This window comes from Cercospora beticola, chromosome 2 (genome assembly GCF_033473495.1).
Source record: "Cercospora beticola chromosome 2, complete sequence".
Classification (NCBI taxonomy): domain Eukaryota; kingdom Fungi; phylum Ascomycota; class Dothideomycetes; order Mycosphaerellales; family Mycosphaerellaceae; genus Cercospora; species Cercospora beticola.
This window is the reverse complement of record NC_088936.1, coordinates 1,738,343-1,759,735: the sequence shown is the minus strand read 5'-3', so window position 1 is coordinate 1,759,735 and position 21,393 is coordinate 1,738,343. Positions and strand designations below refer to the sequence as shown.

The following is a 21,393-nucleotide window of genomic DNA, read 5'->3' as shown; positions in this document are numbered from 1 at the left end:
CGCTTCTGCCACTGTACTGCTGTTAATCCTCCCGACAATCTCGCCTCCGGCGCTGGGCCTGCAATATGAAGTGGAAGTGGGCCGACCTCCCGCCAAGTTTGCTACTGGCTGTATTCTCGTATCTGGCGTTTTCCGAGGCGCTTCCGGAGCAGGAAGGAAATACTCCAAACAAGAACAAAACCGACAACACTCCATTCTTCTCTGCCGCCAATGGCACGGGCGTGGCGTATGCGAGGTCATGCCAGAGCGCATACTCCGCGTACTCATCGGGAAAGTCTTCGTGGGATGCGATCCACAATACCGTGGAGACGACAACGGTGTACTATGGAGGCACAGCGATGAGCCAGGTAACGTACTACGAAAATGCCACGACCCTTTGCGATGGCCATCCGCGGGTGTTGTACTCGCCAGCAATACCTCTGTCAACGGAGTGGCGGACGACAGTCGAGCCCACTACGGCAACCTCAGTCTATACGGACACCGTAGGAAGGGTGTACTCGGCCCCTTCGCCCTCATGTACGATACGTCCCCAGGACTGCGATCCGCTTTGGAGCGACTACAGTAAATCCGTTGCGGCAGCTGCTACTATTACGCCCGCGCCAGTGATTCAGACACCGCCGTGTATGAATCAATCTGCAGCATCATCGTGGTCGAGTGTGACGGAGAAAATATACGGATGTGGTCTGTGTACCATCTATGGCGAAGGCGTGGAGCTTGTTTACTTTCCTGAACCTACCACGGTGTCGCGAGACATGTGTGCGGAAACGCCGACTGCATCCCTGACATCGTACGGCCCTGGTGCTGTGATCACGGCATATGCTGGAAAGAGTTTTGGCGCAAACATGAGCTCAGTAGCCGGTGCAAAGAAAACCGTCGTGGCTGATGGTCACACCTTCACGACCGGGACTGCTTACATCAGTATCTCAAAAGTGTATGCAGCGAATCGATGTTCGAAGACATTTGGAGTCGTAAACGATGCGATCCTGGCCATGCCCTCCGAGTCCGTGCTCAGCTTGCGCTATTCACAAGACCACTTCCAAAGGTTGATGGAGACTGACAAGATCACGGGCTACCCAGTATCTTACGCTGACTTCAACACTCCGATACCGTGGTCAGCATGGAATGGTCAGAATCAGTGCTTGAACCAGCTGGATACCATCACCTGCGGTGTCATATACGAGACTTACTATCGGCCGCAACTTGCAATTCCACCAGAGATCACATCGCTAAGTCCAGATTTCGAAGGTTGTCAGATGTGGTACAACGGACTATGGGATCCGCCTCTGGCGCTGACCGAGGCTGTATCTGCTGAAGGGCCGACGCTTCCCGGAGGGCATAGTATACCAACGAGCACTGCCGCGCAACCAAGCCAGGCCCCGCCTACTACGCAGCCCACTGCTATTCCTAATGAGCTGCCGTCAACTTATCAAAACGAAAACGGGCCTACTTTACCCAATGCTGGTGGGCCAACAGCATCGGATGCAGGACCAAGCGGTACGGATGGCGGGAAACCAGCTCCTAGTTATGGTGATAACAATTCCGGTGGTCACAAGGGAGGGCAAGAGGGCAATGGCGAGCACGGAACGGATAATAATAATCAAAGTGGAGGGAAAGGCGGGAGTGGAGAGGAAGCCGATCACTCTGGCCATGCTGGACACGAAGGCCAAAGTCCTCGACCACGTCCCAAATATGTGCCCTCCAAGGAGCCGTGGACCAAAGATGTCAAGATCAGAGGTAAAGATTACACAGCCAAGGCCGAAGGCAACAAAGTAACGATTGGACCGATCACTTGCATTGCGGGCGGCGCACCTCAAATGCTTCCAGACGGGACGGTTTGCTCTTATGGAGAAAATGGGCTGGTCTTCACGACCAAAGAAAAAGTGGTGTTTGACGACCAGACTCCAGACACAGCAACGAGTGGCCAAACTGGCGTCCCGGATAGCCAGCCGGACACGGACTCCAGTGGCGCATCCGGACCAAGCGGCGAGACGAATTCGAATGACGGAGCGGGCTCCACTGGTACAGCGTCCAACCCTACTCGCACTGGAGATTCTGATACCGTGACCATCACCATCAATGGCGAAAAGGAAACTGCAGTGCAAGAGCAAGATGGAGGCCCAGTCGTCATAGAGCAGAGGATCACTTTGCTCCCCGGAGGTCCGCCCGTCACTTTTCCAGATGGAACTATTGTCAGCGTGCCTCAGAACGGCAGCGAGCTTGTCATTCAGACTAACAGCACACTTGGCGTCGAGCCGACGACGACGGGAGACAGTTCCGTCAGTGGTGCCATACGGAGTGGTCTCGGGTATGGTGGTCAGAGCAGTTCTGCATCTACAGCCCCTGGCTCGGGTCAACCGGCTGAGACCGGCGGAAGTGGAGGAGGCCCTTCGCAGAATGCTGCGGCCGGACTGTTCTCCTTTGAGGCTCTGAACTTCCTGGTCGTCTTGGGCACTCTCGTGGTTGTTCTTCTTGGATGAGACTAATGGCAGGATCCTGATGGGAAAAGCATTGACATATCAGACCACCGATCAGCTGCCGTCATCTTGACAACGCGACCTTTGGAGTCAGGCGGTCCATTTCCAGAAGGACAACGCGCCAGGGCGAGGCAGACGCTCGCGGCGACACTTCGTATGGAATTCTGCTGAGCGCAACGAAGAATCCATCATCAGGCCTGGCCTTGGGGAAGCAACCCGCAGAAGCTGGGCACCCGAATTCGCGCTGTTGAGCTGCACCTCATTGTGTGCGCCGCGGACCAAGACACCAGATCTACATCGCAAAAAATCGCTCAACAGACAGTCTGGGCAGTGACACTCGCCAAGAACGTCGAAGCAGCCGCGCCAACCTCCGAGAGGGGAAGGAGAAAGCAGCAAGCAACATACTCCACATGGAGAAGTAATGTAATATGTACGACATACAGATGCCATTGTACACGACATACAATCTCAACGAAAATGATCCAGCCACATCGAAGAAAGCCCGTAAAGCTGCCTTGTCCTATTCGCCCTCAGCACGTCTACTACAGTCAGAGTCGTGGTCTCAAACACTGCAATTCCGGCATGCCGATGCCCCGGGTCCGATACTGATGACCGATGTTGATGACAGGTCTCCACACTCGCGACGAAGCACCCTTGTCTGTTTCAATCCACCCCACCAACTCCATACAAGCAACTTCGCCCCAACATCGACCCCGATACCTACCGAGCGAATCTCATGCATTCCACATTTGCCCGTACATATAACGACGACGCGCCAAGAGGTTCAGCACTTTGAGAAACTTTTAGCCAGAAGGTGACGCGCGCGGCTCCAAGCAGAGGTCCACTTCCAAACGCAAGAATTGAGACGATTGCAATATGGTCTTCTTTCCGACGCTTTTCTCTCCGATGTGCCAATGTCCTTGGCATTATAACAAGCTTGTTCCTTCGGACAATCCAAGCACTTCCAAGACTGCTGTCAAAAGTTCTTCGCCACTGCCGTGACATGATGGCGGCTCTTGCGTGTTGACTTCTGAGCATTGCACGCACGCCATATTTGTGAGCAGGCTTTGCCCACTTCTTCCGATAAAGTCTAATTGCTCATGGCAAGAGCGAGACTTACAACGCGTGAATAGGATGGGCCAGCTCAAAACATTAAATGTGAGTGATCGGGGCCAACAGGTGAAGTCCTGCAAAGGCAGGCAGTTCTCGGAGGGAAAACGTGGTGGGAAGGGATCGAGGGATATATGCAAGGCATATTTTTGGAAGAAGCACGTGTACACCTGTATGTACATGCAGCACGTGCAATTAGCATTTGCCGGGCTTCTTGCACGTACCTTCCACGCCAGAAACAACTGTTGCAACCTGCACAGGATCGCGGTCACGGCAGTGGCAATTGAGCAGGATTTACAGGTTTCTTGTCCAAGACATGACAAGACGGGCGCACAAGCCCTTGGAGACTCCGGTATTGTATCGGGATGAAATCTTCCAGAAGCCTCGAACGCTCGCGCAACGACGGAGCCTCACGATGGCAAAAGACATAAGAAAAATAGATTGGGAAGGTGTCTGGGCGTGGATCCAAATGCACTCGCTACGTTGGTTTCCGAGGTGAAATTGTGGAGCGTGGAGCTCCCTCGTGCCTGTGGGCGTGGAGTATTTCGATGAGTAGCAGGGGTGAGATGGGAGTTGGCCGTGCGTGCAGCTAAGCTGGCTGGGAAGCTAGCTGGGCATTCTGTGATTGATATATGTATAGTGTGTCGAGGGCCGTGTTGGACGAAGGGCTTTCTGGGATTGTGCTGTACAGTTCTGTATACTTGCAAGCTCATTGATATTGACCAGCATCGATCACAGGGGGCATCGAAGGGAACACAGGACAGTCGTCGGAGAATTCGATTAACATTGATCAATTCGATCGATTGAAACAACAGAAGAACAAAGAAAAAGCATATAGTATCTTCAAAATGAGGCCATCATCAACGACCCTCCTCGCCCTCCTCCCAGCCCTCACCAACTCCTGCTTCACGAAACGCGACTCCTCTTCCGAAGACTGGACCTACGACTCTCCCGACCACTGGGCAGACGATAACAACAGCTACGGAACCTGTCGTAACGGGACCCACCAATCTCCCATCGACCTCACCGAGTCTACAATCTCCATCTCCACCCATCATCCAAAATTCTTTTACGCCGGAAACTGGACCGGAAATCTACACAACAACGGCCATGGTCTCAAATTTGACCTCACACATGACGAAGACGACCTAAGTTCACTACCGCAATTGACCTACACCAATGCAAACAATGAAGAAGAGACGGTGTACTTGAGCACATTGCACACACATGCCCCAGCAGAACATATCCCCAACAACGACCGCACAACAGCAGAAATGCACTTCGTTCACGTCGACTCTACTGGTACCCCACGAGTCGTCGTGGCGTTCCTGCTCGACCCTTCTTACACTCGCCGCGACGCACATTCGGATTTCTTCTCACAATTTGGAACTTTTCCAAAATCAGTCGACGATGATGAAGTCGAGAAAGAAGATTTCCAACCTGGATTGGCACTTCCGCAAGTCAATGACTTCAAGAAATTCTGGACATATAGTGGGAGCTTGACGACGCCGCCTTGTACAGAGGGGATCAGATGGTTTGTGGCGGCGCAGACGATGGTGCTGGGGGATGAGCAATTGCAGGATCTGTTGAGCGTTAGCAAATTTTCTGCCAGGCCGACAAGGCATGTTTGGTTGCATGATGTTGGATTATGAGGATGTTGTTGGATTGTGAGCATGATGTTGCGATAACAGGTGGAAGGTGTTTGGAGAGCGTTGGAAGGTTGTTGGTTGTTTACTGATCTTGTACAGCGGCACATTATCATGGCGAAGCATATCGAAGCATGGAAAGCGTAGCATAGTCAAGCGTATACAGCATCTTGTGGCAATGGAAGGAATTCAAAATACTGTCATCAGTAGTGGACGCTCAGCCCTTTGTTGACTTAGTTCTCCCACATTTTCATGTGTCTGCAAAGAGCCACAGCATGCGAAGGCGATCGCCTGGTCGCTGTGCGAGTGGTACAGCACATGTAACTGTTGACTGATCTTTCTTGACCCATTTCGTACGTTTGCTGGGAACTTGTGGCAAGCCTGGCATTCACAGGCATGATTGCACAGGGTATCCTCACCGCGATATCATCAATGTGTCCACGTTTGACAGCGGTATTGTTTGCCACTCCGTTGCGGCAAGAAAGCTCAGGACCTCGGACGGCGTTCTGGGCGAGTGAAGTCGAAATACAATTGTATCTCGACCCCCGGTACTCTCCGCCGCCGAGTGCAGCATGTGGAAGTCGAGGCGCACCTCGGCCATGCAGGGTGCACGTGAGGAAGAGATGGAATGGTCTCGTTTTTGCTCGGACAGTGGTCTTCTCCGCAGCGGAGGGTGTGGAAGTTCTGCCAAGGATGTACCAATCGCTACAGCCAAAGCTTCTAGCCCCGGAAAGGTATCCTCAATCGATCATTTCCGTCCGTGCTTTCCGGGGAGCTACGACTCTGCCAATCAGTGTCTGCGCTGAGAGCGGAGGAGGCGTTCATCTCCATCCCGTTGCGGTCTAGTGGAACCGTGGTTTGGCTGTGTCTGTGGTGTTGTCCATCGAATGGCTGCAAAGGCGAGCGCTGTTCAAGCCGAGGCCTTTGGGCGAACGAGAGCAGCACCACGGCCACGGCTTTGATACTAGTATCACCAGACGGTATGCCAGTCGCGTGGACCTCCGCTGCTTTCTTTGTGTCCGTCCTCGATCGCAGCATTTTCCTCACAAAGAGCGCATAGACATCTCGTGCTCGCGACGCTCCCACGCTGCTCTCTGGTAGACTTCGCACCGCAGTCATGAAGGCCTCTCTCGCTGTTGTCGCCTCCACGGCCGCTCTCGTGGCCGCGCAAGAGTACACCTCGATCAACACCATCATCGACAACGTCAAGAACATCACAAACCAGACCAACCACCTCATCGAGCTCGCCGATGCTCTCAAACCCACAGACACTCTTCTCGCAGCTCTCCCGCTGAGCGAAGCCTCCAATGGCGTGCAAGCAGCTATCAACGTCTCCATCGCCAACGCCAAAAACCTGCCCGATCCGCTCCCACCCGCCGACGGTATCAAGCTGATCCCATACATTCAACAACTCAGCAACGCCTCCGTCGACGCCATCGCAGCCTTCATCAACCAGCGCAGTTTCTTCCTGCCAAATGGCGCCGGTGAAATTGTCCTGACCTCGCTCGCGCTGCAAAATGCCACATCTTACGACTTCAACGCTGAGATCGCACGACGTAACCCAGCGAACCTGCAAGGGCCTAGCGCAGAGCTTTCGCAACCCATCTTCAATTCTTTGGCGGCTGGCGTGACGGCTTTCGAGGATAACGGGACGAAGTGCGCGGATGTTGCATCGTGTTATGCCGCTGCGGGCGTCACGATGCCAGGACAGCAGATGGAGTCTGCGGCGAGCATGAAGAAGCTGGTGAGCTATACGAGTGTGATGGCGGCTGCTGTTGCATTTGCTGCGTTGATGTAGAGATTCAGAAGTGGAGATTGGATTTGGATGATGTTTCACGGCAGGTGGGGTGGGATGATGCATGATGATGGCTCTTGCCGTCTTGAGTGCTGACAGCAGTAGCACGATATACTCTTCGTGTCAACTGCATGGCAGCTCAGTGCTTCGCAGTTCAGGCGAGCGAACAAGGAGGTCGACAGAACCGAGGGCGGGTCGTTCAGCAGGCATGAGGTAAACGGAGTATTCTTGTACAGACATTCTGTAATTACGAAAGCATGAAATGAACTATTTATTGACGAAAGGTTGAAGTACTTCTCGAGCCCAGTCTTTTCAATTTCAATGCATTCCGGATGACCCTTGGTGATGTGCTGGGAGACATGTCGAACACACGATGCAGGCTGCATGGTGTCGGGCAATGTCATCTCCAAGAGGCCGCAGGAGACGATGCAGACCGCGTAGACTCCGACCTTCATACGAGTGTCGCCATGCAGAGATGGTGTCGGCAACCGTCCAGAGCCGGCGGCATGATGGGGTTGTTCAGAATCTCGTAAGGCATGCAGAGGTTGTAAGACCATCGGGTTTCCATTCTCTGTCTGCCCTGCCACATGGCTCCAGCGAACACCTGAGCATCTCTTCCCGATCTCCATCCTCCTAGCACCGAAATGCAGGCCCTCCAGTGTAAGACAAGCAAATGTTCCATATGTTTTCACATCTTCTTCGAGATCTGGTCCACAAGCAACACCACTTTGCGCTGCAAGATCCTCTGCTCAATTCCTAGGATATCCAATTGAGCTAGAATGGTTTGCGCGCAAGAGAGCGACATGGAGCAATCTGTTTGGCAGAGGAGTCAGTTGAGCTCATGGCATGATATGAAGATGAACTCTCGTAACTTGACATAGAAGCTGGCACATAGAAAGATCTCAGAGCAAGCCAACATGATTGCGTATGCTGAATAGTAGGTGACATCGGTATCATCGATCGAATAGGCGCGTGCGCGTTTAACTGCCAATCATGCTCTCAGTTGACATTACCTATCTCACCTCACGCCAAAACACTGCATGCGGAGTAGGTCGTTGGATCAGGTGATATTGCTTTCCTTGTGACAAGGACTACGCACCCAGCGAGTCGGTGATGGAGTGCTGTAAGCTTCACTAGTGTGTAGCTATTGGACAATGGCTAGGGAGAGCTAACGGCAGACTGCAGGGCAGCTATGTCCTCTGGAGTACCACAACGTGTGGCGCATGCATGAAAGATCAGGTGTTTGTCCTAATGTAGAGTCTAGAGAAAAGGTGGTGTGCGGCGACTCACGTGCTGTAGCTGGGTTGGCGAAATCCTGGATCAAGCTAAAGGTGGCTGGCTAGCAGACGTCGACAGGACTGGCTCGTTGTGAGATCGAGCATTTCCAGACACTGGTTGTGTTGGTGATGCACTCACTCAACCACGCGGGTTATAGACCTGAGTTCAGGGAATGCCCGTGTTTCACACCTTTTCTCGAAGTCTTCACCCGCTCCTGAGGGCCTGGGCAGAGATAGAGTGCTTGCATAACATCAAAAAGTCATGCGGTATAGCAAACGCAAGAGTTCTGGGTGGAGACCTTATCGTTCGAAAGGTGTTAGATGACTCACTCACTGATCAGAGCCATAAGCCTCTGGAATCCATAGTATTTTCAGTCGTCTCACGAGCCCTTGTGACATGGTTTGCTCGTCCTGGAGTGGTCTATCGTGCTTATGACGGAGAAGGGAAAGATGTCGCAGCATCGAAGAGAAGGCATTTCTTCGCTTGCGGTGTCGGCATTCTGCTCGGAGAGAACCAAGCATCAAGTCCTGTAGTTACAACTGCCAATTCGGGCTCGGAGAAGCTTTGTGTTTGAGCATGAGCAGACACAGCGTGCAGTACCCGTGATAGCCCCTAGTTTTTCCTGCAGTTTCTTTCCGACTGCACCGGGATTCACGAATGCCTCTGTGGCCATCTTGGTATTGCCGTATTCGGGTGGTGTGAGCAATGGTTGCGCGGATCTCGTATAGCGCTCGTCCGCCTCCTCGAGCGTAGGCATCCGTGACCTGGGCAGTAGTGAGCGAGCCGGGCGAGAGGCTTATCGACTTGCAATTCTCAATGAGCTGGTCTTGGTCATTCAATGAGCTGTCGTCATCATCAGTATCGCGAGCAGTTGCCTGTGAATGCGTCTGTCCTGCCTGCGGTGACCCTTCAGAAAACCTTTCGAAATGACCAGCTTCAGGCTAAAGCTGCTCCTGAAGCCAATCCTGGGTGCTTGCTGAGTCTGCTGTACTAAGCATCTCTTGAGTAAGCGGCGTATCGCAACAACTGAAGCCGATCGTGATTCATCTTCGGTCTGTCCTCTTGTTTCGAGGATGTCTTGTTGCGCGGGACGGGGATGGATGCGTAGCCGTGTCTCTCGTCATGTCACCAGCCGAACATGGATGTCGTGCGAGGCTTGTTGATGATGGACTGTGTTGTGTGGACGTGAGGTTGCAGTCTTGTGGTTGCCCGAAATCCGTCCTCAAGCTTGCGACTCGTGCCAAGACAGCATTCATCCTCCAACTCAACTCTTCAATTCCCGTCCGACGACCCTTCTGCGATTCATTTGCCACCACATCCTGAATGTTACAACATCGTAGCCAGCAATACCAGATGGACACCTTGCAATAACAACAGCCCGGTCTTGGGGCCGCGTCAAGCTCTGTGAAGTTTAAAGGCGATGATGCTAAGTTAGGGCAGGTAGGGCTTGTCTCTGCGCTGGACGCATTGGGAAGCCCCCGGCTACGCTCGCCTACTTTACGCCACGCGCACTCACGAACTCTTTCCTAACAACCCGACCGTCTCGGAAGTGAAGAATGCTACTGCATGTGCTTCATCGGCCGATCAACGATGATGAGTGATACGGGCTCGAAGAGCGTCTCACATCCGAAAGTCCGCGTCTCACCTGCTGATTGAACTTCAACCCTAACACAATACAACTCGGCATCCTTCGGACTGCTGATGAGAGTCATCCACGTGAAGACGACCAATTCGGATCCGGAAACCTTTCCTTACGGCCTCACTAATACTCGCTAGTAACCTGGTTCTCGCGCATTCGCCACATGATGCCACTGACTTTTGGATCTTGAATCCCATTGCCAAGTCCAAGCAGGCGCCAAAACAACCAGGAGCTGTAGCCCGTGGGAGCACGTCTCCAGAGCCCGCACGAAGCAGTGGGTCTTCTACGACTGTGGCTGAAGCAATCACGACAGGACAGCGTCTGTGAGTTTGAAACTATACGTGCATTCTCCACTTTCTTTGGAGGTCTTCAGTATAATTCGGAGTTGGCCGCGACGGCCAACAGTGCCCTAACACATGCCTCCCTACTAATCATTGCCTATCAATCATCCCGTATGCGGGTCAAGCTGCCCTGTACTGCTTGCCAAGTAAGTCTTCAATTCTGCTCTAATTAGCTTGTCTGCCAACCCTCCCGGCGGCGTGCAGGACCAGGCTCGCGTGGCTTCTAGGGCCCATTCCTTTGGCGAAGAGGGTTTGCCCACTCTTCGCCGCTGCTTCCGACCGGCGACAACTCTACATACGAATGCGAAGCTGAAGTTAAGTATTGTATGCTTTCCACCTCCTCCTCTGTCGATCACTCCATCTCTACTTGTCTCCGCTGACCGGCCTTGGACACGCTCGACACCCCAAATCGCGAAACACATCAACAAGTACAACAATTGAACAGCAAGTTTGACCAAATGTCGACGTCTCTAGACATTCTGCGTCCAGCACCATCTCCGCCAACTCCCCGATCATCATGCGAATCAGATACGCGAGATCTGGAGCGTCGCGCCAACAAATTCGCAGAGATCATGACAACCAAGAACTTTGCAGACCCTGCTCTAAAACAACTTGTTGTGCCAGATTTTCGATGTCAGATTGAGCTTGCAGGAGGTCGCGTCGGCGTGGTCAACAGTCGCGACGCCTTTGTCAACCACTACAGGAAGTACAAGTCGACCTCGCTGGTAAATGTTTCGAACCTTACAGCCGAGATCGATGAAGATACTGGACTAGCAAAGGTCATGCTACTTTTGCACATCACAGATTCGCCTCAGACGTCGCCACAGGAAGCTGTTTCAGTGCAATGGTGGAAGAAAGACCAGGGCGCTTGGAGATGCTACCAGCAGACGGGCATGCGAGGGGGTTCGGGCTATGGCGCGTGCATTTGATTGCAATCTGATTAATGTTCAGCAAGGTGTTGGGGATGTCCTGGATTCGAGCTGTCTGCAATACAACGTGGAAGAGCATCGAGATGTATTTGCCATGTGCTGCACTACCTCCACTGGATGAAAGCCAGAGCCACAATAATGCTAATGCCACGACACAATATCTCTTCGCCAGTTGTGGCATCTGTCAAGCGTGATAGCTGGGCTCGCGTCGTCAAGAGGAATGCTAGCGCATGCGGCTCTATCCCATGCGACATCGACAGTGCACACGGCAGATACTCGGTACACCAAGCGAGGAGGTGATTATAAACTACCATTCTACCACTACCATGAGAGCAAGATACGGCCGCTGCATCCTGGCATCACATATTCGGTCGGCGTATAAATCATCCGCTCCACGCACAGAGCCGGCCGTTTGGTCTCACAAGCACTACTCACGCTGCTGCGTTAGTGCTGAATCATGTCAGCTTCCTCCACCGAAGGAATAGGGCAGCACAGCAGCATTGAACGTCGGTGATCTGCCGAAGAGGTTCCGATGGGAGACGTGCACACAAGCATGAGCAGACGAAGGATGCAACACGTCAAGTCCGGCTCAAGTTGAGCAATGCAGTTCACTCGTCAGCTTGCAGCACCTTGAGGCAATGAGGGGTCTTGGAAAGAAAGGGACTGTCAAGAGGACATTTCAATAGCAGCTTTGCTACTTCCTACAATCTGAGCCCGCTATCCAATCTATATCAACCCTATAATGACATAAGATATGCTCGCTCAATCGCCAATAAGATCTTCTGCAATGCAATACACTCTCCTTAACGTCTACTCTCATCCGCCCCTCCTCCCTAACGCGTCCCTCAAACTGCTCATCCGACTCGCCATCGTACTCCCTCCTTGCGCTCTCATATTGCTCAAAAGCGCCTCCTCCAATGCACTTTGCGTCACGCTCGTATCATCTAGATCCGAGAACGAACTACCCATGCTCGGTGAGCCTTCACTGCCGTCTTTCCGGCTTCGAGGACTCAGACTTGCGAGCTGGGCACGATGCCGTGGTGAGAGAGGATGCGCAGGGCGGAGAGCCGGCGAGGCTGAATCGTAAGATGCACGGCGGGCATTCTGTTGTGAGGGATTATCGGAGGATGAGGGAGCGGAGGAGAGTTGAGAGGGTTGCCGGGTCATCTTCGATGGAGTCGGGCCTGGGGCGACAGATGAGGAATGAGTTGAGGATTGAGAGGATTCTGGATTTGTGTTTGACCGGGCTGGTGGCTCTCTGGGAGGTCTTGAGCGAGGATTCGAGGAGGCTGCAGGAGTGGTTGTGGTGGACGTTGCAGCGGGTTGCGCTGGTCTGCGTTTTGGAGAACCAATTCGCAGTGTTGCTGCTGGGTCCGGCTTTGATGCCGCGGCGAAGGGTAAGTACCCTCCATTCGAACTTGCATCGTCATCATCATCGTCGTCATCATCTCTATCGTCGTCGCCTTCAGATGCGAGGTCCGCGAGTGTCGACTTCGCTTTCTTTCCTGGTGGCGGGCGCCGGAACGCTTGGCTGCGTGCAAGTGCAGAAGGCGGCTCGTCTCCTGAATCAGAGTCCGAACGCCCTTCGTGCTCCAAAGCATCTTCGTAGTGCTCGTGCTTGGATGAGGCAACGATATCAGCAGCCGCTGCTGCCACAGGAGCTTTTCTTGTTGAACCGCTAGACCCTCTCAGGCCTCGTGATCGTGGTTGCTGTTGTCGGGATCCCGTGACTTTGCTTTGTGTCACTGTCGCCGAGGACGGCGTTCTGGAAATTGGAGGCACTCCGGACTTTGGTTCATCTATGACGGGCGAGGCTGGTACTTCTGAGGATAACGGAAATGATGGACTGCCTCGACGGACTGCGGTGGTAGTCGATCCGGATTGCAACTTTGATTCTAGAATCAGGGTCAGCTTCGCTGCAGGATACACGCTTCGGTCGTGATGAATCGTACCTCGACTCGCAGTCCTCTCCATCTTCACGCCACCTGACGAACTTGCCGTTCCACTTCCAGCTCCTCCCTCTCCAGCTCCACCGCCGCCCACCCTGGTCATTTGCCGCCTCATTCTCTCCATGTGCCGCTCCGACAGCCAAGCCGCTTGCATGAGCAGAAAGTTTAGCTCGACATCAAAATCTTGACTCAAACCCTCCCAATCTAGATCTCCAGAGTGTGATTTCGAGATCAGCTTCCATAGTTGTCGGTCCTTGGCGGCGGTCCAGTTTGTAGGTGCAGGATCGCGAAACTCTCCCCTATTGAATGGAAGTCTGATGAACACAGTGTAGTTTGGCACAGGCACTGATGGGTCTTGAAAAAGCCCGGCCGGTGAACCTGGTCTTGATGATATTCTTGATGGTTTGATTGATGCGTCAGGCACTGGAGTTGCGTTTGACGATCCTCGATTGCGAACGTGACTCGGCATCGCTGCCGCCGACGAAGATGGAGACATGGCTGTTTGTCAGCTAACTGCGGACATGGTAAGTGTGATGGATTGTCGATGTTGTGTTGAGCATCGATGAGTGGAGGTGAGCAGCTGCCAAGAGTATCGTCACGTGGGTCGTGTAGGATGATGAGAATAGGTTCTCGGAAAAAGTCTAAGAAAAGTGTCTGCGATGGCGTTTCAAACATGTAGTTTTGTTTTGCTCACTATGGAGAACGGCGGAGTCAGCAGACAGTTCCATGACTGCCAAATCTGCTCAACAATGCCTGGAGTATCATTTCGTCCATCCCACCACATGCGCCCAACCAAAAATGCCGAAACTCTCTAGATAGTGGTCTCGTATGCGATAGGAGCAACGTTCTCTGGCTTGTTGTCCTTGGCGCTGACAGTGCGGGCCTCACGTGGCTGAGCTGGCTGTCTCTTGAGGTGGACGTGCTCGCCAGTCTCCTTAGCTTGCCTCTGCTTTGCGGCGTTGGTCTTGACACGGGCCAAGAACTCGTCACGCGAACGCGAGTGTCGGACGTGCTCAACGCGAACGTTGATGCGCTTCTCGATGTAGCGGTTGCCGACCTGGCGGTAGAGGATGACACCAACAGCGGACTTGGTGACGTTGTAGACGACACCAGTCTTACCGTGGTAGACCTTGTATGGCTATTGAAATGCGGGCGTTAGCCTCTCACCGCAAGGAGGCGCTTGTAGCGTGTGTCTGGAGAGCCAGAGCACAGAGACTACTAAGCTGAGAAAGTGTGTATCCATTTATCCACCTACCATGCCCTTTTGAACGGCACCGTTGGCCACAACATCAACGATATCTCCGACGCGGTACTGCTTGAGGTAGGTCGAGAGAGGGATCATACCCTTCTTCTTGAAGTCGCGCGAGAAGGCTGTGATCGCAATGTGTTAGTACCTGTCGCCGGCGCATTGTGCGGTCTGCTCGTGATCGCAATGTCGCACATACCATAGCGAGTGCCAGCGCGGAGACCTGCAGCGTGACCCATGTTGACGGTGGTGTGGGAGGTAGATGGGCGGGTTCGAGATTGTTCGCTGGGTGTGATCGAGGTCAACTTCTTCCACGCTCTTGCCAAACGATGGAATTCGCGATGTGGCCCCACTAAAATTCCGGCCCGCTGGCTCCGAATGGGGGAAGGCGTGCCAAGACTCTGCCGGCTCGCACTTGAGGATTTGCTCTTCACTGCAGCTTTGGACTTCTCTGATCCGACAAGCACGAGTTGCCCGCACGACAATCACCATGGCCCCGTACGTTACTCGATACCTCGTACACAGCGAAGAAGATGCAGGGTGTCTGGAAGTGGTGCACGTGGAAATGCGACGCCGGCGAATGGTCCTCAATTGCTCGCGTGCGGTCTCAAATCGGTGAAGACGCAACATGCACTCGGCCACTGGCAAGACGCATTGAAAGAGAGGAGCATGTGGTGGAAGAGGATCTGGCGTCGCATATATCACAAGCGCAGCAGCAACAGAACCTGCATCTTCATGACTGGTACAATTCGACTTGCAGAGGGACACAGACTGACATTCTCCCAGACGCTCGTACTCCAAGACCTACAAGGTCCCACGTCGTCCCTTCGAGGCCGCTCGTCTGTGCGTATAGCCCATGATCAATGAGCCAGCTTCATGCTGCGCTGTATATCTGGTGTCTAATAATGGCTGCACAGTGACTCCGAATTGAAGATCGTCGGAGAATACGGTCTGCGCAACAAGCGTGAGGTGTGGCGTGTCCAGCTCACCCTCTCCAAGATTCGTCGTGCTGCCCGGTAAATACATCTCCTGTCATGTCCTGGCATATCATTTACTGACCATTCTACAGTCAGCTTCTTACCCTCGACGAGAAGGACCCAAAGCGTCTCTTCGAAGGAAATGCCCTCATTCGTCGTCTGGTTCGTGTCGGTGTGCTCGATGAGTCCCGCATGAAGCTCGATTACGTCTTGGCCCTCAAGGTTGAGGATTTCTTGGAGCGTCGTCTTCAGACTTGCGTCTACAAGCTTGGTCTCGCCAAGTCCATCCACCACGCTCGTGTCCTGATCCGTCAGCGTCACATCCGGTATGCACATATCCTTTTCTGCCCACCTGACACCACTCACTGACCTCTCGTACAGTGTCGGCAAGCAGATTGTGAACGTCCCATCATTCATCGTCCGTCTCGACTCCCAGAAGCACATTGACTTCTCGCTCACCTCGCCATTCGGTGGTGGCCGCCCAGGACGTGTCAGGAGAAAGAAGGCCAAGGCTGCTGAGAGCAAGGGCGACGAGGACGCCGGCGAGGAGGAGGAGGAGTAAACTACTCGCTCACCACAGTCGGGTCACCAAAATTTCACGATACCAATGGGAATGCATGGGCAAGGACGGCGTTCATACAGTGCTGGGGCTAAAGCACGCGCGGCACTCAGATACCTGCGACTGTTCCAATGAAACTGCTAAGTTCACGATTCCCGGCTTAGCTGTCCTTTCCAATCTCACCTTAGCTATTGATCATGACCAACGTGCGTGGCATTGTATTCGAACAGGCATCGGAGAATGCCGCGATCTGTTGAAGACTGATGACATATCCTCAATCTACCACCCCCTCTGGCAGAAATGCGACGTAGTCTACTGGTGCAGGCTCAATTCCATCGGGCTGCCCCACGACCTTCAGGACGTCACCCTTGTTCACCTGCACATTCGCGAATCGTTTCCTCGTCGCAGAATGTCCATCCAGATAGATCGAAGGTGTATGCCCTACTCTTCCGGTATATACATCATCACTCCTCCATTTCCCAACCTCCCGATCTCCGAGCGTGACAGTAAATGTGCTATTGCCCGCTGTTAGATCGAAATGCTGGACGATGAGATCGTAGCGTCCACTTTCGAACGGGACGCTAACGGATGCCGTTCCTGTTGTAGTATTCGAGGATGTGACAATAGCCTTTGTACCCGAAGCGATTTCGAATGGAGAAACGTCGTAGATTTCATACCCGTCTAGTTGCATGTCCTCGGCCTCAATTCTCCAAGGAGAATTTCCCACGCGAGAAGAAATATCTTCGATGCTGGAGAGATTGTAAATCCAGTTGTTGATCGCGTCGCGCCAGACAATGCTGTGACCTGCTTGGAATTCTTGCCGATATAAAACTTCGTTGTAGCGTTCGGCATCGATGAGGCCGTGGAGGGATTTCCATAGGGTGACAAAATTTTGGGCTGTTTCTGCGCCTGCGTAGTGCGCGTCGTAGAAATGTTGGGCGACGGACTTGCCGGATTTGAGGATATGCGTGTAGGGAACGTGATGGAACCAGAGAAGTAGGTCGTCAGGCGTTGTCGAGATGTTCTCGAAGAGCTGGGCGACTTGGGGAGGGTATTGCCCGGCGTAGCCAGTGCCGTTCGATACAGTCCTGTCCATTCCGACGCCTTCATTATCGGCGCGTGTCCATTGGCCCCAACCATTGCCGTCTTGTGATTGTGGGTTGGGACCAAAGTGTGTATAGAGGATGTCGGTCAGGGTTTGAATACCGAGATTGCCGGTGTAGTTCTCGTATGCTGGCCATGATTGCATGGACATCTCAGCGATCGTTTCGATGACTTTCTGGTTGTGACCGAATGTGAGACGGGTCCAGTCATTCAATATCTCTTCAGAGTCTAGCGTCCAGTCCCAGGCGAGGCGACCATATGCATACAGATTTGACATTGCGAGATGGCTGCCCAGCCACGTACTATTGGTACCCACGTTCACCACAGCTGCGGATCCTCCGAGGGGTCGCTTGTGGTGGTAGCCAGTCATAACATCTCGCAGCAGCGAGGTGTCGTTGTCAATTCGAAGATCGAAGTCCGTTAGCGTCTTCCAGAGCGGAGGCAAGTAAACGAGATGCATCTGCTGTCCAAGATACTCCTGCGTGACTTGCAGCTCAACTGCCATGCTTGTATTTCTCAGATTGGCGAAAAGCGGCGATACTGGCTCCCGGACCTGGAAATCGATCGGGCCATACTTGATCTGCACAACCACGTTGTCCTCGAAATGGCCGTCGAGTGGTCTGAAGTAATCAACAGCAGCATTTGCTCGGTCGGCTTTCCAGTCCGTCTGGTTGAGCTGGTCATACACAAAGGCACGAAACATCAGCACGCCTCCATGCGGTTTGAGTGCTCGTGCGAAAAGGTTGGCGCCTTCCGCCAGGGTGCGATTGTAATGGAGCGGTCCAGGCTGGCCTTCGCTGTTGGCCTTCACGAGGTAGCCGGCCATGTCTGGAATGCGGTCGTAAATCTCGGTCGTCTTGTTCGTCCACCAGTCGATTACTTGCTCGTCTAGGGGATCATATGTATCGATATCTGTCAAATTTGCTGGGGATGCAAAATATAGCGATAGCCCTAGCTGGACGCCGTAAGGGCGGAACACATCTGCAATGCGGCCCAAGCCATCGATGTTCTCCGGTTGCAATGTGGTGAAGTTGGCGTTGACATTGTTCACGACAACCGCGTTAATGCGAATCGAGGCTAGTAATCGAGCATATTCTGCTGCTCGTGTAAGATTTGCTTTGATCTTGCCGTTTTCGAAGAATATGGAGTTGCCAGCAAAGCCACGCTCAATGATTCCGTGAGTACCGGATGCGTCCACTACGAATCAAGACACAGTCAGCGCGTGTCCACATGTCAAGGTGTCAATCTGCAATGTCGATGAATACGTACTGTTGTCCCATTCGTTGGTCCATCTGATTGGCGCTGCAGGATTCGTAAGGTACTCGACATTCGAGAAGTTGCCCTGCGCTAGCATTGACAAGTATTCGAATGTGCCGTAGAGCGTTCCTCGCTCGTTGTGTCCGACGATCTTGACTTCGTCATCCTTGATGCTCAGCCAGAAGCCGTCTTCAATCAGATCGCTCTCAACTCGCGAATCTGGATATGCGGCGTTGTAGGTCTCAACAGTGGCAATGGTCACAGCCGGTTGTGAATCATCATCGCAGATCCTAGCATGGTGTCCAAAGATATGTGACAGTCCTTGTTGCAGCTCCTTTCCGGCAGTTTCAATAGGTCCGCCATGAGTCGCATTTAGCACGACAATCGAAGACGGAAGAGCAGGATGGTCGATATGTCTCGGTAGCGGGGCGTATCGAAGCCAAGCTTGCAACCCGGTTTCCGCCTGGACTAAGCTCGCGAGAAAGAAAAGAAGTAAATGAAGCATTTTGAAGCATGTGAACTTTGAAAGTATGCTTACCCATCTGGTCATTTATGCCCCGTCTACTCATCTCAATGATCGTCGCCATTGGGGGTCATACTGATCAGGCATCAAGTGCATTCAGCCTATTTCAGCCTATATTGTGTTAACAGGCTCTGGAGAACGTCACGCGGGGCGCTGCTTGCGGGGAGGCGGAGGCGGGTTGCCATAACCATATTGGCGTCATTTTGGTGGTTCTACTAATGGACAGAGCGCACTCGGCTGATCTTCGATGCCATGTCGTCGTGTAGCGTAGGTGGTGTTGGGTCCAAAGGATGGGCCAGTGGCGCGTGAAGTCAGTGAAACACGAGATCGGTCTTGGCATGTCTGCCTTCCGTTCCAAGTCAGACTTCGCGACTTGGAGAAAGCACCACCGTTCGAGATGTGCTTGGATTCTCAAAAGCCATCATGAAGCACTATGCCTTCAGTCGAGAACCGCAGTGGCTCCTCAGCATACCGTCCGACATCTCTTGACTTCATCAACCTTCCAAATCCTATTCAACCTGCTCCTCCGTCGCAAAAGCACCCCTTGAATGGCACCCCCCACCTCGAAAAGGCGCGACTCGACACTGTATCGAATCAAGATCTCTTCCGGCTAGTTCTCGAGCCTTCTGGTGACAGAGCACCGAAAAGGCCCCGTCCTGTAGACAATCCTAACTTAGACCTACCAAAGTTGCCGGTGAGAAATAATGCCAAGCGTCTACGCATTCCGCCTACGCTCTCTGGGCTTCATCAGCCGCCACCTGATGCCGGTCTACTGCCTTCCATAAGTGTTGACAAGCCTCCAAGTCTTCCTTCGAAAACATTAGATTCAGAACCACATGCTGAAGCATCCGAGACTGGGCCTGCGCCTGATCGGACAGGCAGTTCAACAACAAGGTCCGCGTCGGCAACAGCGAACGAGTCGAAAAAGCAGCCTAGGAAGCTCGCGAAGCGCAACAAGTGGACGCCGGAAGAGACTGAGGACTTGTTGAAAGGGGTTGCTCGCTTCGGCGTGGGGAATTGGACCAAGATCTGGAACTGTTCAGACTATCAATTCAACAGCCGTACGGCGCTAGACTTGAAAGATCGCTTTCGGGTGTGCTTTCCAGATCATAACAAGACGTCGAAGAAGTCCAGTGCACCTATAGGTGAGGCAACATCAACTGACACGGACGAACAAGGAACCGCCTTGAAACGTTCCGCGAAAGGACCGGCACCAGAGCGAATTGATACGGCGACGCTTGAAAAGCTGGGCATTAACACACCGTTTGTCAGATCAGAACGGCGTTCTCGACATGGCTATAGCGCTACTGAAGACGAAGCCCTGCTCAGGGGTTTCAAAAAGCATGGCAAGGCGTGGACCGCCATCAAACAAGATCCAGATCTCAATCTCTCGTCACGACAAGCGACTGATTTGCGAGATCGCATGCGAACACGATTCCCTGAGGAATATGCCAAAGCAGGGCTGGCGCCTCGAGTGAAAAAGCAGAGCGGCGACTCGAATGGTCACACATCTGCTTATAACGATGAGACTACGAAACAACAGGCCGAGAATCATAACGCTGTCGGTAGCAAGAATAGCGCGCAACAACCTGGTACGCTTCTCCCCAAAATGATCGATATTAGGAAACCACAGCAGCAAGCGCTCTTCAGCCTCGACGACGTATACCTAGGAAGGCTCAGCGAAGATGAGGATGACGACGATGGGCCAATTACACTCGACCGCGGCATCTTGGATTGGGCGACAGATACTGCTCGACCGGTGCCCGCTGAACGGTTGCGCGCACCTGATCCCAACACTTCTTTACTACCGAAGCCTATACACGCGAGGCATACCCAGGAGCTTCCAATGTCACAGGCTTCTCAGAATAACAATGCTACATCGCTGCCATCGCTAGCGAGCTTGCTGCCCGAGAACAACTCGTCAGAGCACCTGGAGCTGCCGTCATTGACGGAATGGTGGGGTCAGAGCGATGGGCGCGGGGGAACAGCTTCATATCCAAGCTTGGAGGAGATACTCAGTCACGATCTGTAGCCACTGCGGGCGTAGAGTAATGCCATATATGTTGGATTTCAAAGTATATTGGTTGGCATTCCGGTTAGACTTTTTGACCCAAGTCGAAGGAAGTCGCGTGATATCAATCTAGCATGACACTTTTCTACTTCCCGTGCGTTGACTATACAGTGCTTTCGTAGGTCGTTCGCTCGATGTATACATCAGTGCTGCACAAGATCACCTGCTGTTCACATCTCGCCGAATTCACGATGACGGTTCTGACCTGTTAAAACTAGCTCCGGACTCGCCCGCCAAGTGCCAAAGCGCTCGAGAAGCTTTGGCACTTCATCCTCGACATTGTCTCCAGAGCACCTCACCCATCCCGCCGCACGCCTTCTCCTCTCCATTCTTCGCACGCCGCCCAGCTCGTGTGTCGAGCGGACTCGGCATACGCTCGCGCGATCAGCACGTCTGCACTGCGACACGTGCCTGGTCAGCGCTCCCATGCGGCCTCTGTCCTCCCACAAAAAGTTGTCGCCCAACGCCTCCACCTTCTGAACCACCGAGTCGCCC

The 21,393-nt window shown here is 53.2% G+C and overlaps 9 protein-coding genes across 9 annotated transcripts; 6 read left to right on the top strand and 3 right to left on the bottom strand.

Annotated features, from left to right (window-relative positions):
- Positions 1-65: 65 nt before the first annotated feature.
- On the top strand, positions 66-2,477 carry RHO25_002725 (uncharacterized protein; the record flags this gene model as incomplete). The annotated part of the gene is made up of 1 exon (XM_023598280.2): positions 66-2,477. The coding sequence occupies one exon, from the start codon at positions 66-68 to the stop codon at positions 2,475-2,477; it is 2,412 nt and encodes an 803-aa protein (XP_023455150.1).
- Positions 2,478-4,432: 1,955 nt separating this feature from the next.
- On the top strand, positions 4,433-5,236 carry RHO25_002724 (uncharacterized protein; the record flags this gene model as incomplete). The annotated part of the gene is made up of 1 exon (XM_023598279.2): positions 4,433-5,236. One exon carries the CDS (start codon positions 4,433-4,435, stop codon positions 5,234-5,236), a length of 804 nt encoding a protein of 267 aa, XP_023455762.1.
- A 1,111-nt stretch (positions 5,237-6,347) lies between these two features.
- On the top strand, positions 6,348-7,028 carry RHO25_002723 (uncharacterized protein; the record flags this gene model as incomplete). The annotated part of the gene is made up of 1 exon (XM_023598278.2): positions 6,348-7,028. One exon carries the CDS (start codon positions 6,348-6,350, stop codon positions 7,026-7,028), a length of 681 nt encoding a protein of 226 aa, XP_023455148.1.
- Positions 7,029-10,855: 3,827 nt separating this feature from the next.
- On the top strand, positions 10,856-11,212 carry RHO25_002722 (uncharacterized protein; the record flags this gene model as incomplete). The annotated part of the gene is made up of 1 exon (XM_023598277.2): positions 10,856-11,212. The coding sequence occupies one exon, from the start codon at positions 10,856-10,858 to the stop codon at positions 11,210-11,212; it is 357 nt and encodes a 118-aa protein (XP_023455147.2).
- An 816-nt stretch (positions 11,213-12,028) lies between these two features.
- Positions 12,029-13,630, bottom strand: RHO25_002721 (uncharacterized protein; the record flags this gene model as incomplete). Its single annotated transcript, XM_023598276.2, has 2 exons — positions 12,029-13,107; positions 13,165-13,630. 2 exons carry the CDS (start codon positions 13,628-13,630, stop codon positions 12,029-12,031), a joined length of 1,545 nt encoding a protein of 514 aa, XP_023455759.2.
- A 342-nt stretch (positions 13,631-13,972) lies between these two features.
- Positions 13,973-14,646, bottom strand: RPL21A (60S ribosomal protein eL21; the record flags this gene model as incomplete). Its single annotated transcript, XM_023598275.2, has 3 exons — positions 13,973-14,299; positions 14,417-14,532; positions 14,607-14,646. 3 exons carry the CDS (start codon positions 14,644-14,646, stop codon positions 13,973-13,975), a joined length of 483 nt encoding a protein of 160 aa, XP_023455145.1.
- A 251-nt stretch (positions 14,647-14,897) lies between these two features.
- On the top strand, positions 14,898-15,946 carry RPS9 (40S ribosomal protein uS4; the record flags this gene model as incomplete). The annotated part of the gene is made up of 5 exons (XM_023598274.2): positions 14,898-14,905; positions 15,194-15,250; positions 15,325-15,423; positions 15,477-15,710; positions 15,766-15,946. 5 exons carry the CDS (start codon positions 14,898-14,900, stop codon positions 15,944-15,946), a joined length of 579 nt encoding a protein of 192 aa, XP_023455863.1.
- A 271-nt stretch (positions 15,947-16,217) lies between these two features.
- RHO25_002718 (uncharacterized protein) lies at positions 16,218-18,809 on the bottom strand (the record flags this gene model as incomplete). The annotated part of the gene is made up of 2 exons (XM_023598273.2): positions 16,218-18,244; positions 18,317-18,809. 2 exons carry the CDS (start codon positions 18,807-18,809, stop codon positions 16,218-16,220), a joined length of 2,520 nt encoding a protein of 839 aa, XP_023455864.2.
- Positions 18,810-19,260: 451 nt separating this feature from the next.
- Positions 19,261-20,859, top strand: RHO25_002717 (uncharacterized protein; the record flags this gene model as incomplete). The annotated part of the gene is made up of 1 exon (XM_023598272.2): positions 19,261-20,859. The coding sequence occupies one exon, from the start codon at positions 19,261-19,263 to the stop codon at positions 20,857-20,859; it is 1,599 nt and encodes a 532-aa protein (XP_023455857.1).
- Positions 20,860-21,393: the final 534 nt, after the last annotated feature.